The 18,431-nt window shown below is 39.4% G+C and overlaps 1 protein-coding gene across 2 annotated transcripts in view; it reads right to left on the bottom strand.

The window, feature by feature from the left end:
* stk11ip (serine/threonine kinase 11 interacting protein) overlaps window positions 1-14,618 on the bottom strand; it is a 35,240-nt gene extending 20,622 nt beyond the window's left edge. The window contains exons 1-19 of one of the 2 annotated variants that reach the window (XM_084922576.1): window positions 14,171-14,618; window positions 13,806-13,873; window positions 11,425-11,627; window positions 11,260-11,334; window positions 11,070-11,165; window positions 10,877-10,984; window positions 10,719-10,790; window positions 10,487-10,616; window positions 10,070-10,173; window positions 8,324-8,413; window positions 7,996-8,037; window positions 7,586-7,756; window positions 7,416-7,497; window positions 6,689-7,174; window positions 6,318-6,535; window positions 6,104-6,214; window positions 4,472-4,712; window positions 1,594-1,751; window positions 1,245-1,497 (exon numbers count right to left, since the gene is read on the bottom strand). In XM_084922576.1, the coding sequence (XP_084778702.1) occupies window positions 1,245-1,497; window positions 1,594-1,751; window positions 4,472-4,712; window positions 6,104-6,214; window positions 6,318-6,535; window positions 6,689-7,174; window positions 7,416-7,497; window positions 7,586-7,756; window positions 7,996-8,037; window positions 8,324-8,413; window positions 10,070-10,173; window positions 10,487-10,616; window positions 10,719-10,790; window positions 10,877-10,984; window positions 11,070-11,165; window positions 11,260-11,334; window positions 11,425-11,627; window positions 13,806-13,872 (2,707 nt within the window). In that variant the 5' untranslated portion in view covers window position 13,873; window positions 14,171-14,618. The remainder of the gene's footprint in view (window positions 1-1,244; window positions 1,498-1,593; window positions 1,752-4,471; window positions 4,713-6,103; window positions 6,215-6,317; window positions 6,536-6,688; window positions 7,175-7,415; window positions 7,498-7,585; window positions 7,757-7,995; window positions 8,038-8,323; window positions 8,414-10,069; window positions 10,174-10,486; window positions 10,617-10,718; window positions 10,791-10,876; window positions 10,985-11,069; window positions 11,166-11,259; window positions 11,335-11,424; window positions 11,628-13,805; window positions 13,874-14,170) is intronic. The other variant, XM_084922575.1, reaches the window with a different exon arrangement.
* Window positions 14,619-18,431: the final 3,813 nt, after the last annotated feature.

Raw genomic sequence — 18,431 nt, 5'->3', positions numbered from 1 at the left:
ATTAGTAAGTACAAAGTTAATGAAGTTGTTAATCCACAAACAGAGACTGTCTATAAAGCCCCCCCCCCCTCCCCCGACATAAATAACAGACATTTATAAAATCCTAAATCACATGAGTTTGTGATACAATAAAGAAATAAAGAATACATCTTAAAGTCCATGAATATCTTTAAAAAAAATTACAAAAAAACAACATACGTGAATTCATTATATATACATCTTATGACTACAGTTTTATCTATGCACCCAATGAACTAATCATAAAAACAACAACAACAACACCACCAATTGCTTATTTAATCTTCCAGGATACCCTGTTGACAGATAATTTATCCAATCAGCTTTGCTTTGGAGGTCTAGATGACTGTGAATGTCAGGCTATAGGGAACGTCTCGTTGTAGTATCTGATTATATCTAATTCTCAGCTCCTCTTACCTTCCCCACACAGCAAAATCCACAAGGCCACTTTAATTAGTGTGCCACATGTGTGGTCCTAAAGTGATTCTGTCACTCAATCTGTCTTTTTGTTTTTTTACCTGTATGTGGGTGTAATAAATGATTCCCTTTAATCATCCCATTACAGACCACACAGTTCAAATAGCCATTGTGAAGTACAGTACACACCGAAACCAGTAGTTAGGGTACTGTAATAAACAATAACATGTGAACATATACAAATGTCACAGTGTAACATGTATCCAAATATTGGGCCATGAGCCAAAGAAAACAAAAAACAAAGAGAAAACAAAGGCCTGAACATTTAATTTCATGCTTTAGTTATTTTTGTGTTTATATGATGTTTGAAAGTGAGGAGGAGGAGGAAGGGAGGCTAAGACAGTTTGATCTGAAGAGAAAAACACATGAACTGGTTCCTAAATTTAAATCCATATGGTTAAAAAAAAAAAATTAGTGTTGATGCAATCTGCTGAACCCTACTCAAGAGAAAACTCACTCAAGTGAAAACCTACTACTTACATGTAACTTTCATTAGTAGTCTGAATGTATATTATTGTTGTGTTGAATTTATATGTTCTAAATGTTTTGTTAAAATTCCTATTTTAAGACCTTAGTGTATTTCCATTTTGTGTATGTAGTTAAATGTCAGGTTAGTATTGTCTTTCTGTCACAGTAAGAGGATCCCGGGTTGAAATCTACTGGCTGAACAGCTCAAACGACATAGACACGTATTTAATGTATGAACCTGGACCCTCATTACTTGCATTGTCTTCAAAGGGCAGACTCACCATTAGGGGTGGACCTTTCTGCAGGCTGTGCTTGCACTTGAGGTGGTGTAGCACCAGTAGTGGTGTAGTGGTAGCTGCCTGCTAGGTCCTCTCTACTTTGGCACACTGAGTTGCAGGAAAGGCGACTGGTCTGACTTGGACTATCTCCAATGAAGAAAGAGCTTCCTTGGGCAGTGACAAACATGGACTCTTCTGCTGCGGTAACAGCTTCTGGGATGGGACTGCTGCTGCTACTAGCATCTGTGTAATCATCCTGATGTAGAACAAAGAAAACATTAACAATTCTGAAAGTCAATTACCACAGGAGACATGGCAAACGACAGTGAATAATTTAATATATGGGAAATACCTTATTAGCACTTTGCATGCTCACAGTTATGTCCCGATGGTCATCGTCACTGTCGGCCCTGAATGAACGCTGGATGGGTGTACTGCTGTAGGGAGACGTTTGAACAGCCACTTGGACAACATGGTCACTACCACATTCTGGACAAATCTGACTTTTTCCTGTAAATACACACAAAAAGTATATAGTAAAGGGGACCTGTAAGGTTTTTCCTTATTTTATGTCATAAAAACACTATTACAATGATGCAATCTCATATTAAACGTTGCTAAAAAAAATATTCAAATAATGAGGTCAGTATATCTGGATCATGAGAAACTGGGACTGTTGCAGATAGCTGCACATCTTTATAAGATTAATGGTGTGGGCCTCCAAAACAGGCCACACCTATTCTTACATTTCTTGGTGTACCCCTCCACAATAGGCTGCACTTCTTTTAAAGATTACTGGTGAGGCCCTCCACAACAGGCTGTACCTCTATATAAGCTTATTGGTGAGGCTCTCCAAAACAGGCTAAAGAAGCCCCGGCAACCTGCTGTTCAAACCTTCTGTTTGCGAGGGGCAGCAAATTTGAGAAAAAGAGTAGGCTTAATGGGAGGGTGGCCTTGAAGAGAAAGGAACTAAAAGGCCTTTCTTCATTCAGTAGATGAATGGAGTAGCTACACCAAGACGCGGTAAAAGATATGACTTTTCTAACCTGTGACTCATGCAGAGCTTCTCTTGTAATATCCAAGAGATAGAAATAGGTCCAGTTTAACAAAGTTACTGTAACAACTGTATAGAAATCAAGATGTATTGTTTTTTAATCAAGATATGGTGTTACATATTTTTCATGTCAAGATACAAAAAGACAAGGGTTGTATAATAAACCTGTTTGAACTTAGGTTTTGTACACAAGAATAACAGGATGTTTAAAAAAAATCTGAAAACAACAGAGGAGAGTGACAGAAAACATGCATGGATGTGTTTCAGGTCAAAGGAGATTATATTTTATCTACAAGGAGTGTATTCTGTAACCCACAGGCAAACAACTGTCTACGTTCAGACACGTGCAACGTGAAAAAATCTTTTGTTGCCCAAAATGTCAGCAGAACCACAGACTAAGCACACTAACAAAAGGTGTATGGTTCCAAAAAACTCTCCAAACATTTGTTGAACACAGTCTGTACAAGCCCGTGCAGGTCTTAATGTCAGGTTTGGTTGGATTGCGGGTAGGAGGCTGCTGGAATGATGACTATTATCTGCATCCTGCTGAAGTGGGAACTCTTGGCTATGGAATCCACAAGATAACGTGTTTGACGCTTCGAGAGAGGCTGTCTAAAACTAACATTTTGTCTTGTGAAATCATGTAGCTCTACCAGTGGGAAACTAATAGTTGGCAAGTACTCTGAAATCAAATGAATTTGGTACTCGCAATGTGTGACCTTGTGTCATTTCTGCTTTGGTTTTTATGGTAGCACAAAACCTGCAGACCCTCATATATTAATCATTAAAAAAATCTGCCTCTTACTATCATAGCATTATTCATTATTTTACTGCATTATTCACCATTTTTATCTTGATAAACAAGATAAAAATGGTGGACATTTTTGGCTTAGTTTCCTCCTGACTCACAGACCTTCTGTTTGCAGGGTATAGAAATTTATATGAAAGTTGGCTTAAAGCAGTGATTCTGAAACATTTTGGCCATTCCCTAGATCAGAGTCCAAAAAATAAAGCTTCACACCCACCACTGGATTATTGAATTATTATCATTTATTTATGTTTAAACTGCTCATTTTAGTTTAAACTGCCCTTTATTATATCTTTTTATTGGCTATTATGACCAAAATGGCATCTTTTTGTTCACAGTGCTTTGTGCCTGTTTGCCTGTGAAAATAAGTAAACCTATAATTTACTCACCACCCATTTTCATTAATAATAAAGAACCAGCCCAGCCCTGAACTTTAATAACCTGAGGTTAGCAAGACAGCAGCAGCAAACTCTTCACCGTTTATTTTTATCATTCAATTTATTGTGTATTTTGACCCTGGTCTTCCACCGACGACGTGCTGTAGCTATGTATCCCACCACTATTGCTTGACCCACAGTTTGAAAAGCACTGGCTAAAAAAAGAAAGCTTAGGGCTCAAAGAGAACTAAGGGTTATTTTGTTAATCATGCAAAGCTACTCTAGGAGAGTCCAAGAAAAAACATATGGAGCTGGAAATGAGCACAAGATTGTTTTACCTCTTTATAGACCTGTCTGTGCTTTTTTTGGAGCGATTTATTTCTCTGTGCAAGACATTTAATCTCTCTTTGTATACAAAAAGTGCTTTATAAATAAAATCTCCTCATCTAGAAACATCTAGTACTTGGCTATTTAAGGATAGTTTAGTTCGTGAGAGTGACCATGATTCATCAGGGATGACTCAGTTTCATGGATGAATCAGAATGAGTGTTGTAGTGTGCATGTCTGTGCGTGTGTGTGTGTGGGCTCCTCTCACATGTGACGATGACAGATTCAGCTATAAACTAAAGCCAGATATCACCTTGCTTTGGCAGTTTTCTATTTTTTTTTTGTTGTATTTTTTTAACAAAAGATTTGTGCCTTAAGTGCATTTTTCCCCATTTCAAAACAGCTCCAAACATCTGGCTAGTGCAAACAGATCAAAAGGTTTTTCTTAAACTCTTCTTGCTGTTTGTACATTTTTTCCTCTGCACATTTTAACTTTATGGATGCCAATTTAAAGAGAAAACATGCAAAAATACTTAAAGAAAGAATAATATTGATTTTATCTGCCTTGAGTGTTATATACATATAACACTCACTTTACTGAGTGCCTCTTCCTGTGTCTGTTTATCAACTGTTGACGATGAACGCTGCAGGAACTCACTCTCACCTTTGCTGGCCCACTGTGCCTCTATCAGCTCCTCCCCGTCCTGTTCCTGCACACCTTCTGATAGCATCACAGCTCCTCTCCTCTTCGTTGTTCGTTCACCGGCTTCCTCTTCATCGTCCCCTCCCTGAAGAATGAATTCTGACCTGCAGCGAAGGCACTGCAGGCGAATGCAGCTGTGACAGAGCTCAGAAACCCGGCGTTGGTTTTCCTCCACCACATTAGACAGTATGTCAGTCAGAGCCTGGTCAGCAAAAAAAAAAAAGTTTGTTAACAAGTAGGAAAACCAAGACATTTCTGCTCACTAAACAGTTCTGCAGGAGTCAAAGGTGGTAATAATAAATTTTTTACAGCAGTTCAGAGATATACAAGCATTCTCCACACATTCCAGACAATATTAACTTTTTCCTGTAACTACACAAAAAAATTATATAGAAAATTAAAGGGTACCTATAATGCTTTGTGTTATTTTATGTCACAGATATACTGTTACAATAGAGGATTCTCATATCAAACGTGGCAAAAAAAAAAAATGGGCAGGCAATTTTCCCACAAGGCCACATGAGAAACTGGGACTGTCATGGAGAGCTACCTCTTAAGTTTGTGTGGTCCTCCACAACAGGCTGCACCTTATTATTAGACAATATGTCAGTCAGAACCTGATCGGCAAAATAAATAATAAGAAATAATTCTGGAGAAGAGAAAGGTGGTAATAATACATTTCTGCCTGCAGCCCATGAGATATACAAGCATTCTCTTTGCTTTTCTCTCTGACAGGCGACTGCAAGCTAAAAACTGAAGTATTTATATAAAATGTCTTAACACATAGGCGTCAAACTCTGGCCCGCGGGCCAAATTTGGCCCGCAGCCTAATTACATTTGACCCGCGAAGCCACACCAAATTGGTATTAGAGCTGGCCTACTGGTATTATACAGCTAATATATATATTGTTTAGTATTAAGCTTTGCTTATTCCATATTCAGTTTTTCAGCAAAACGTGTTTGAGTCCATAAGAAAAGATTCATTCTTATATCTGGAGGAATAAATATATTTCAATAAATATTAATGTTAGCCCGTGACTTTGTTCCAGTTTTGAATTTTGGCCCACTGTGTATTTGAGTTTGACACCCCTGTCTTAACAGGATAGGAGAACTCGAGAAAATATTAGAATGGGTTTCCATAAACTACTACATTTGACATATTTCTGAAACTAGCAGTCATTCTTAGTTCTTTCCTTAAGTAGAACCTCAAGGTGCTCGTTTGGTTTTACACTTAATTCAGTTATGTGTGTATTTAAACATACATTACATATTAACTGAACAGCTTTCTGCTTTTAACATTTCATCTGACACAGGTTTTAGATTGTACTGCTGTTGATTGTCGTCAGGTACACAAAGGTAACATGGACTGAGCAGAGGCCAGCCTGTGAACATGCCCAGACAACTGCAGCATGTCCAAGAAGTCAGTGGGTGGGTGTTCTTATTTACGTACATTGCTTCATTGTACGCACCTTGCACGTCATCCGCATTGATGTGTGGGAAAATTGTTTGCTCCATCTGACAGCACAAACAACCACTCCTGGCAACAGAAGTTTGTGTGCAAGAATTTAAATGTGTGAGAGTTTTTTAGCTAACCTGCAGTGCTTGCTGAGGGTCATCATCTAACAGGACGTAGCGTCTCCTCCGTTTGTCTTTGCTGATGTAGTCAAAGTAAAGTTCTACAGCTGGAAACTGATTTTCTAAATCCTGAAAGATAGTCAAAGTCATTCATCAAGTTGATAAAAACATTATATTTTCCTTTATAGACGTAAAGATGTTAGAGATGAAGATGAAGAATCTCCTTTCATACCCCTCGGGTCCACGCAGCCTCAGTTGTTTCCACCTTAGCCAGGCTATCCAGCTCCAGACGGCATCTCTCCTGGCCACACTGCATGTCCATCTCAAGCACTAAGCCCTTTTTGATGCACAAGAACACCTCCCTTCTTCCCTTCCTCTGTCCCTGACCTTCACCAAGCCCCTCCTCTTTGTCAGATAAGACACCAACAAGCAGAGGGTGACAAAGGTCCACTAAGAGAAAAAAAAAGTAGTAGTCAGAGAAAGCAGATCATAACTGGAGGAGTTTTGTGCTGATTATCCTTCAGAATAACTGCATTATGTTAAGTCGAGCACATATTGAGTTAGATACTGTTTAAAATGTTTCTCAATTTTCAACCTCCCTACCTCCTAAATCCTCTTCTTCTTCATGATTGGTCTCCCCACTCGCTGCTCTAGCAGACCTGTGGCTTTCTGGACTTGGCTGAGGTGAACTCACTACTCCCTGGCTCATCACCAGTCCATCTACCATGCTGTTATCCAAGGTGGACTCTGTCAGCTGAGGGGTCTGACCACCTTGCAAGGTGGACTCCATTTCCAGGTCTGCATCCACGTCAGAGGCCTCTTTTCTGGGTTCGGAGGAAAGAATAGGTGGTGGGAGGACTTCCGGGACCTTGTGGGAAGACGGCGGCAATGGCTGCTGCTGTGGGATAGATGTAGTGGTAGTAGCGATGGTGGTGAGGCCGTTGGAGAGGGTTTGCTGGTTAACAGTGGTGGTGAGCGTTAAGGGTGAAGCTCCATCTAGATGGTGTTCATATCTTAGCCAGTCTTCTCCAAGTTGTTCCCTGAAGCTGGACATGCGTTCAATCTCCTGCTGGTGCTGAAGGACGATGCCTAGAAGAGGAAAAAAAAACAGCAAAAAAAAACAAAACAAAAAAACATTCATGCTCGTATCCACCTCTATACTTTTAGTCTTGGACTTTGCATGACTTTTCTTAGTTGAGCATATGATAAGGTTATTTGATACTTTAGCAATATTTAACAAGAGCATACTCCATTACTACAGTACAAGGTAAATCATAATTTTTGCCTTTATGTTGAAACTTTAGACGGCAAACATGTTTTGACAACAAACCCTGTGTGGAGGACAAGGGTCTGGACTCATAATCAGTATCACTGGGTTCGGATATACTGGCCCTCCGCACTTTCACCTTACTCTGAAACAAAAATTGACAATTTTTCATTAAACATCAGAGAAAAGCACTAACAAAAGCATATCAACACCCAAAAGAGCATCACTCCCACCCTATTTTTCCTTCTGCGAAGGTTTGAGACAACCGCTTCACCGACGGACAGGCTGTCACTCAGCTCCCCCACCCCACTAGATGCTTCCTGGTAACTGCGTTCTGCAGGCATGGTGTAACCTGAAGGCAAAGTCTGCACCTGGACCATCAGCTGCCCTGGTTTTGGCAGAACCTGCAGAGAAGAGTACTCCAACTTTACTACCACAAATGATTTTAAGTATTAATTCCACATTTTCTTTTCCAAATACAGTGCAAATAAATGTAGATTATACCTTGCTACAAAGTAAATAAATGTAGCAAGTAGCAACAATTTACACCGCATGAATTTTTGAGTCACTCTGAAGAGAATCTGCTTTAGTATCAAGCTTTTAAACTGTGAGATGATGAAGTGATGTTAAGAGTGAGACTCACTGATATTTCAGATGAGGACAGTAGGGTGCCATCAAGTTTGAGCTATAAAGAAAGAAAAAAGGGAATGCCTGAAATTTTGGGTGAAAACAAGAAAGGCAATTCTGGGAAGCTTCTGCAGCCACTCACACAGAAACACACTGCAGCTCAAACCTTTGTGTGAATAGCAAAGCTGCACTTTGTGACAAATTGGAGAACAGATGACCCAGAGGCTACTAGAACTTAAAAACAATACTTTCACATCACATTTCCATCCTTCTTTGGAAATGTAAGGTAAACTTTAAAAGTATATATATGCATAATACATTCAGTTACAATTCTTATCACTCACTCTGGTGTTGGCAGCTTTTGGCGAGAGGTGTCTGACTGTGGAGGTGCGGTGGGTCTTCTGGAAGTACAGTGGATTTCCTTCCAGATTCAACTGAAAAAAGACAGTAGAGTTTGCATTGTTAGCTACTCTCCTATGGAAAAAAAACCTCCCAGTTTGAGACAAGGAGGCAGAAAATCTTAGGCTAGATTACATGACTTTAAAGTTTTTTGTGTAAAACCTCACCACTAGATGTCAGTAGACTGCTGATTGAAGTTAACTGAATTCAACTCTTTTATTAGCATTAGCTAACTTCCTGGCTAATGTTAGCTAAGTGCTCAGATGCCACTGGTCAGCTGCGACGTTAATCCTGGACCACTATTGTTATGATGATGATGTAGGACCAACACAGGGATATCAAATCGTAAAGACTGTCAGTCCACACTTTACCTCAGCTGTCAATATATGTACATGCCTATTTACTGTGGAAGAGGCTGTAAATCTTTGTGAAAAGAGTCTGATACAAGTCGATGAGTCAATGAAGTTTACTTCTATTTGATTAGCGCGATACTGAGGTGAGTTGTTCAAGATATCCTGAACGTTTCTGTCAGTGTTTTTGCTGCTGTTAGCTTCGGTTAGCCTTTGTTAGCTGCTGTTAGTGAAACTTTTGTTGATTAGGATGCAACACTGCTGGACTCTGATGCTTAGTGAATAAACTGCCATACAATGTGGGAATGTAATCAAACTGTTTGTCACAGGGATAAAGCCTAACATTAGCTGGCATAACATTAGCTTATAACCAGCTGTCATTGTTCATCCAGCTTTCATCAGCTGTACAGAAATGGGGGGATTTTGCATCTAATCTGTTGCCATTAAGTAACTGTGACAATATCTGGAATAAATAAGCAGGTTTTTGTGTGTTAGGGCCCTGACTTCAGTTCTGCAGGGGCTTGAGGTGAGGAAGAAGAGGATGATATTCTATTAAGATACTGGTGGTGTTGCCTCCTTCCTTCCTGTTTTCAGTTTGTCAGCGGAGGGGACCCCTTCTTAGATGATAAAACACAAAGTATGAACCTTCATATCTAGAGTCTGAAGGTGCATATACAAATTCAAATTTGCCTGAACAGCATGGGAATGGCTACGAGTTCTCTCCTTCTTTGGGATGTATGTAGCCAGTCTCTAACCGCGTAGATAAAATATGATTAGGCAGAACAGTGACGTCCACTGTATTCAAGATGTTTGTGGCACAAACCAGTGCCGGCGCCTGTGCATTTTTAATGGGTTAAATCTAAGTTTATAAGAACACATCAGTTTGTTGGAAGATGTAATTACACACTAATCTGTGTATATTGATGAGTACAACTTTATTTTTCTATAACATAAACTCAGAAAATGGCTATTGCACCTTTAAACCATTGTTAAGTTATGCCGCTATAAGCTCAGGCAGCTGGGGGACCTCAAAGTCAACCTCATTAGTATTTTCTAGAGATGTGAGGTAAAATGCTTCCTCTGTATCGCAATGTTACAGACTCTTTCAAAAAAACAAAACAAATACTGGATCCTGATCAATTCCAACAGTTTAGCCCAGCCCCACTTTTGTAACGTTTTCATGCAAATCCATCCAAAATGGTTGAAGAAACCTGCTAACAAGCAGATTTAAAAACAATGAGCCCTAATCGCCCTAATCGCTTGACCTCACTGGGAGCAGTAACAAAGTGTCATGTAAATTTGACCATCTGAGGATAAATGTGTGCATGTGTGCATCTTTACTGTGTTGAGGCAGTGCAGCAGGGAGAGAGGAGCCAGCTGGGAATGCTCCAGCAGGATGTTGTAGGCCAGGTCTAAATGCTGGAGAGAAGACAACTGTTCCACGCCTGTTTTGATGAGAGATGCCAATGATGCAAGTGAATTCAAACTCATGCACAAGTTCAAGAGCACTGGTTTTAAAGGGAAAAAATGACCAAACATTAAGTTATGTAATTAAATTCTCATGTTCTTTTCCCTTATTAAAAATGTCTCTGTGTGATGAAGAAAACTATCTTACAAAACAGTGGCAATAAAGTTTGTATATCTTCACGCTGCTTCCTCATCTACCAGCTTCATCACTATTTGGTCTCTTTGCTGAGAAGGTAAATTGGGCTTTAAGAAGAGTACGGGAAGCCTGCGACTGATAACAGTTGTTCCTACCGTTGATGGTTTCCAGTTCGTTGTTCCTGAGGATGAGTGTGACCAGCTTGGCCCTAGCACTCAGACCGAGCGTTGGCGCCCTCTGCAGGCAGTTGTAGCCCAGGTTCAAGTGTTCCAGCTCAGTCAGAGCCTGGGCGAAAGGGAAAATAAAGTAAAACAAGATTACTGTAAATCGCAGAATAAACAAATAAAGCTTAGATTCTATGTAACCAAATGCTGATAGCAATCCAACCTTTAGGAATTCAGCACACTCCTGAATCTTGTTATGGCTTAGATCCAAAGATTTCAGGACATTCAGTAAACTCTGTAAGATTTGAAGAAGTTGAGGTTGGATAGAAACCTTATGCTTATGAATCAGTAATGACACATTTGTGTATTTGCTTGTCTCACCAGTGACTGGTCAAGGCAAACTATGGAGTTGTAGCTGAAGTTCAGGGTGTGAAGTTCAAGCCACGGTAGTGCTGAGCTCAGATCACCTCCACACAGAGAGAGCAGCTCCTAAAAATGCACATCATATAAATCACTGAGCTTTTTGGTCCTCTCACATTCCCAGAAACCTGCTCATGCTACCGGCTGGGAGTACCTCCAAGGAACTGAGGCTCTTTGAGCAGGTAAAAACCTCCAGCTGGGAGTAAATTCCTCTGAGGCCCTCGAGACAGTGAGGGGGGATTCTCTTCAGCTGGTGAGGAAGAACAAGCAGAGACGAATTATAATGTAAAAGACCTGTGACCTTAAACAACAAGAAGTGAAAGTAGGAAGTATTCACACATTACCTCCAAACACTTCAGAGACTTGAAAGGGAAAATTTTTAACACAGACTCGAGCCTCACACCCAGCGGGTTGATGAGCTGCAAACACACAGCGAGTCAGAAATGAGTTGGCAGGGCCAACTTTTTGGGACTCAATGTGAAAGAACCAAGTTCTGGGTTAAAACCAACCTTGAGGGAAACGGTCTTCTGCAGGATGTCAAACAGGAACTGCAGCTGCAGCAGCGAAGCGGTGTCAGCTGGGTGGGAGGGCAGTGCGAGGAACCCGTGTTGCTGGCTCCGGGATAGCAAGTACTGCTCAAACAGCCTTGTGAGCTGCTGCAAGGTGGCAGCAGGCAGGGTCAGCGTGCTGCTGCCATCCAGCACCACGTCACCTGAAGGGTGAAAGCGAGCTTTCATGCTTAAAGTAATCAGCCAGATTTGACTCACAAGTGACAAGTTAGTCAGCTACAGAATGAATGAGTAGCTCCAATGCAGTGCTACAGATTTGGACGCATCCACCTGAATATTATTGTTGTTGGATGTCAGTGGAGCTCAGTAATTTAGGTAGCTATGCCTCTTTTTCACCAACTTCTACTCAGCGCGACTCAGTTTTTAAGGTTTTCCATTAGGTGGTAGTAGCTGGTACCACATACTTTTTAGTATCACTTTGGCCCCGGTTCTAAGCGAGCCAATCTGAGCCAAAAATGTGACGTCAACGGACGGCATGCCGCTAATCGGCCAGGCAGCGACTACACTGAAAGAGACACGAGTGCGACTCCTTCCCAAGACTCAAACCTGCCATTTTTTAAACCTGGTAACAAGGGAAGTGTTTACACACGCCTCCCACCAAAACCTTCACTTGCTGTGTTGTGTCTGTGGCGCATACTACTGAGGTCTTCCGATGTTTGGGCAGCCTTGCTGTAACGACCCCACCCACATTGAGATGGTACTTGTAACTGAAAAATGCAGAAACTGTGCAGAGTAGGTGCCAGTGGAAAAAAGGCTTTAGTGATCACAAACTTGGCAAATGGCTGAGAGTGTGTTAGACACACAAAAAAATCATAAACAAACTATTATACTGTTGTTAGTGGTCTGATGTCAGCTAAATAATTTGCATTTCTGAAAATGAATCATTATCAGTGAATTATTAACACCACTCTCATTCATGTATTTAGTTCATATTGGAGAGTTCTGTGGACAGGAGGAACCTCAGAATAGCATCCCTGCTGTTTGGTGATGATGTGGTTCTGTTGGCTTCATCAGTGCATGACCATCAGCATGCACTGGAGCGGTTTGCAGCCGAGCATGAAAGCCAGCGACTCTGAGTCTGACGAAGCGGTTCACTGCTGGGAAAACAGTGCAATGCTCTATTTGGGTTGGGAAAGAGAGGCAGCCTCAAGGCGAGTGAGTTCAAATATCATGGGATCTCATTCACGAGTGTTGGGAAGCTCGACGGACGGTTTAGCGCGGCGTCAGCAGAAACCCGGCTGTTGAACCAGGCCGTTGTGGTGAAGACAGTTTCGATTTACTGATCCATCTACGTCCACAACCTTCACCTGTGGTCATGACTTCTGGGTAACAACCAAAAGAATACACCCTTTACCTGGACTGTGCCTTAGAGGTGAGGTAATGACTTAAGGCCCGGGGCACAGAATTGTTACAACAGAGGCTCCACTGGACAGTTTCGAAAAATGTGAAGGAGGGCATAAATTTTGGACTTTTTATCAATTTGTTTATAAGTTTTTGTTCTAGTGATAAAAACCTCCCACATGGACATTCAGAAATTAAGTAACAGATAAACATTTAAATGACAGAAATGATTGTTTAAATTTAGCACTATCTGCTCCAGGAACTTCTTTTTACAGCGGGCCCATAGTAAAAATTACCTTGATGCCATTTTTACTGAAAATCACAGAAAATGAAAAGCACAGAAAATGATTTCCTATTTTCTATAAATTAACGAAAACTTAGTTTTATAATTACAGGACAGTCTCAGCGATGAGCAACTAAATCTTGTTCTGAAACTTTACACATTTATTTCTTACAATTTAAGCACACAATGCTTATTGACAGATTTCTTTCATTTAAAACAACAGCATTTCTTTATCGTGCATGGTTAAATCTGGGAACGCCTCTGGATCCCCCAGGAGGGACTCGAAAGTATGGCTGCTGTGAATGTGACCCAGCATCAGATAAGTGGAAGACAATAGATGGATGGTTGATTTCTCTCAATAATATAACACCCCCTTTCAAATAACTCCTCAGACAAATTAAAAGGAAAACATTATCTGTAAACAGACTGTAAAACCCCTACATTATTAATGAATAGGGGATTAGGCTGGCTCAGTTATTATCTCATACATCGTCTGTTGAAATAGCTTAAAGCGCAATCAGCTTTTGGGGTGGGGTGGAGGGGTTGAAGGCTCTTAGATTATTATGTTTCCTCACAGAGCGAACATGGATGGCCCTGAACCTGTCAACATGAGTAAACCGCCTCATGATCCTGTGTCATGCTGCTGTTTTTGGACGGATCTTGTACGTAAAGGGAACAGTGTCACACTGGCACATACCGTTATTTCGGAGAAGCGTGGCCAAGCTATGTACGAGAGGAGAGTGGCCCGTCTGAGGTGCAGCCATCCTGTAAGAATTCAAGAAAGAGTCCTGAGGACACAACTCACGGAAATTAAAAACAGAAAAGCTTGTCTTTCACGCGTTCAGTACGTTTCGTGCTGTTGTTTCAGCGGATTTGATAAAAACAAAAGACGACTACAGACAACTATACCACAGCCTCGGGCTAATAAGCACTTTTTCCGTGTTAATGTAGTTAGCGTTCAAAGCTTTAGAGACACGCTAACTGACATAGGCATTCAAAACTCTGCTATTGCTAGCAGTTAGCTCGGCTAAAGTATCCCGATAAGTAAGCAAAACGACATACCTGTGCAATGACAGCCGACAGCCGGATTGCTAACATCAAGGTGTTAGTTATAGTAGAGCATATTAATTTTGGCGCACAAAGAAACGCCACGTTATGGTGCTCATTCGTTATTGTGGCAATCAAGCGCAGAGTGATGTTGACATTTTTTACCTCCGTCACATGACGGAACTGAAAGCGTGTACGGTAGCCTCGTTATACCAAAAGGTATGACTCTTACGCGCCCATTAATAATAAAGTTTCTTCTTTTTTAAAATCGTTCTTCTTCTTTCTGCTTCTTCTTCTTCTTCTTCTTAATATTATTATTATTCATAATAATACTAAAAATCCTCACAGTTTGAATAAAGGCACACATTAAAGATAAATATAAATGTCACCGCATACAGTCAAAAGGTCAAACGTTCAGTTCAAGGTTATTATACTAAAATTAAACAAACATAAACTAAAACTAGATGTGCAAAAATTGTTGTTAACTGAAATAAGAATAAAAAGTGGCCCTTAAAAATAATAAAAATTAACTGAGATGATTTTTGTAAAATGTGAAAATTTACTAAAACTTTAAAAATCTATTTAGAGAAAATAAATATCATTAGTGTTCCTCTTTGTCAGTTTGGTAAAGTTTGTTATTACAGCTTGCCTGATGAGGCTTTGATGACCTGATACTTATGTCTGCAAGACTTAAAGTACCGGCTTCAAAAAGTGGTGCTTTTTTATTTTAATACCTATGCAGATTTTCCTGAATCTTGACTTCAGCATATATATAGTATTAACTGAAATTAGTATAAATACAAAAATTTTTAAACAATAAAAACTAAACTAAAATGAGCAAACCCAATCAGGAAACTGACTGAATCTGAATTTTAAAAACAAGAAAACAGAAACAAAAATAAAACTGATTTAAGAAAATACAAAAGTATAATATCTCTGTTATGATCTTACAATAATTCAAAAATACATATTTTTATACATATATAAGATGTAAACTATGGCCAAAAAATACTGAAAGAACGATTAAGACAGAGCAAGCCTATAAAAGCAGTTCTTTTCGTTCTACTTAAAAGGCACAAAAATAGAAACAGACGTGTAGAAATGCATAAGAACTTTTTTTAAAAAGAGATTTTCTACTTTTTCATCAATAAAAAATTCTGTCATGTGCTAAAACATTTCTGGACATGATGTATAGTTGAAATCTAAACGTCTGTGGCCACTGGGTGGAGCACTTGCAGCAAAGAGGCTAGATTCCATATAATGGTCTGTATTAAATAGAAATAAATACAAAACTGCAAACAGCGAGGATATATACAACTTTCAGATGTCAAAACCATAGAAAATGAGCATCTGTGCGTAAGTAGCGGTATATACTATATGTGTTTTAACTTTGTGCTTGAAAACCAAAAGCAAATAAAATTAAAAATATATATATACATAAAGTTAAGATGAAGTCAGGCAGAAGTGTTGCAAATCTTACATGGACCCTTCAAAGGTCATGCACTAAAGACTTTTTCTGGCTTCTTCCCTTTAAAAGCCCATATAATAAGACACAGACCCTGTGGTAGCTGTGGTTTTACAGCTGCTGGCAGGTGTTGGTCCAATCAGATTCCAGCCATGGCAACCAATAAAAAACAGAGTTCGATGGGTGTCCAAGAGGCATCATTTGAACTTGCACTGCACAGATGCACAACATCTACTCATATCAAAACAGACCAGATTAAATTGAATTGAATTTGTGGTGAACCAACATGAGCTTGATTTTAGCAGGTAGGTCAACTATAATAGAAAGAAGAATATAAATCTGAATATAATCAAGAATACTGTGAAGGTTTACAAGACAATCACGTCCATGTGATTACATCAGCATGTAACCAGGTGACAAGCTTTAACCTCTGTACACTTAACTGATCTAAACCAGGAAAGCAGTTTTCAGCAGCCCTTTTGTTTTATTGGGTAACACTTTTGGCTTCATAACAGATACTTTACAATGATTTGCATGAGCAAATAAAGCAGGAACTTTCCTAATTTGCACATGCATCACTTGTTGCTAGGCAGCAAACAAACATACTCTCACGCACGCACACACACACACACACACACACACACACACACACACAAACACACAAGCATTTTTCCATTTGGGACTTGTGAAGCGAACATTTCCATGTAAGGATTTATGCTCTGTAATTTGGTAAACATTTCCATTCAGTAAGATGCTGCGCGTTTTACCCGCTTAAGAGACCTGAGTGCATATTCAGTTAACCCCTTAGTCCCAAAGTTTTATTTATTTAATTTTACATTTTTCTTTTCACCTAAAAAAAATAGAATCCAAAGTGAGATTTGCACAAATGCTAATAATTTTACTTTGGCCAAAAAAAAAACAAACCTGTACCGCAGACAATAAATGAAAGCCTCATGGCCGTGATTCAGTGACACTAATGTTATCAAACATGTTTTCAAACCTCCAGGTGGTAACCCTTCTAAATTTCATACAGCAGAAATGAAGTACAATACATTCCACATGCAGTTTAGTCATAGTGCTACTAGAGGTCAGCATCAGCAAACCTTTGAACCTTTACATAATGTATGAAGTGGATCACCTTCATCTGGGAGGAAGAGGTTACCCATGCATGCATGTCTACTAGTTTTGACAGTTTATTACAATATGAAGTCATAATCCAGCTGCGTATCTGCTGTTCGTGTGACCTTGGTAACTCCCACTAACCCCACTAACAGGATGATATATTACTTTCCTAACTCCCTGCTCATTGCTTTTACTTATCCAATCAGTAATCCAAGTAAAGGGAAACCGTATTTAAGTCAGTAATCAAAGCCAGACATTAAACAGTGCACTCATTCATTGTCAAAGTGTAAAAAATGGACTTATTTTCACTGATAAGATGCCAGGAGAGTCCAATAACCTTAGTAAACTCGGTTTTATTCTTATTTGTTTTAAATGACAATGCATTTTGAAATTAGAGATGACTGTGAAGTAACAGGCTTGCAGTCAGGCCTAGCAGTGTAAAATTAACTAAATACATCATATTAATCGGTAAGATAGTGATTCATCTCTCCACTGGCTAGATAGGAGTTTGAATAATTCATCAACAATGAGAGATTCTTTTCAAGATAGATGGAACTCTATTGGCTTATTCAAATTAGGAATTTTTACTTTTAATTAGGTATTTATGTGCTTTAAGTGCTATTGAAGCATATACATTTCTTATCTAATATATCGGCAATGACCTCACTGATAGATTCAAGAGCCTTGTCATCAGCAACACCTCTCATGTTGATCTGATCTCAATGTGATCTGAACTACTTCCAGATTACTGTTTTCTCAAACAAAAATTCTGCTAACAGTTTGAACTGTTCAGCTATATTTACTGTCTTACTCTTTCAGTAATTCATGTACTATTTTTATCTGCAACTCTGTTCAGATTATCTTTAAGCAGTTTATTCATGATTTGACTAAATCTAGTCATTAATTAATATTTTTTTCTTTTTGGCTTATGTGAGAGTTTAGTTAGACTTTTCTAATGTTTTGGCCATAATTCTAGCCAGCTGTTTATCAGGTCTAATCATTTAATTTCTTTATATTGTTTGCAAATTCTATTAGAAACATTTTTTAAACTCGTTTGCCTATTGCGTACTTACCTATTACTTACTTAGCTACTGCTGGCATATTATTTACCTACGTATTACTTACCTAGTACTTTCTTATCTAGTATTTACTTACCTATTATTGGCCTAGAACAGTCTTACCTATTATTTACCTGTTCCTTACTTACCTATTATTTTCCCATGTATTCGAATAATAATGTTTTGCTGTATAACTATTATTTATTTATTATTCAAGTGCCCCCTGGGGTGATTGTATCCATTGGATGGCCTCTTACATAAAGAACTCCCTCTGTATACAGACTGAAGCACATAGCACATCAGTGATCCCATATTTGTCTCTATAAATGTAGAATTTATCCAGAGTTTTTTTTTTTTTTAATAATTCCATGGGGAGGAATTTAAGTAACTGACCTTGGTGGGGATCACTTTGCACACAGGGGCAGATACTGTGGCGTGTTAGGCCTATAAGCTGGTGACCATCCCAGACACATTACCGGCTTTCTCCCCACTGCTTTTCCATCCATGGTTTTTGTAAAATGACATATGAGGTTCTATGTGCAAACAGCCTTTTGGGCATCCCCCTAACTCACACCCCCGAGATATAAAGCAGCTTCAAATGTGCCCTTTCTCCCTCCCCATACCTCCAAGG

The sequence above is a fragment of the Perissodus microlepis genome, chromosome 23 (assembly GCF_051167445.1).
Source record: "Perissodus microlepis isolate ML-2025 ecotype Zambia chromosome 23, ASM5116744v1, whole genome shotgun sequence".
In the NCBI taxonomy this organism is placed as follows: Eukaryota; Metazoa; Chordata; class Actinopteri; order Cichliformes; family Cichlidae; genus Perissodus; species Perissodus microlepis.
The sequence above is the reverse complement of the archived record's forward strand: the minus strand, read 5'-3'. Positions and strand labels throughout refer to the sequence as shown.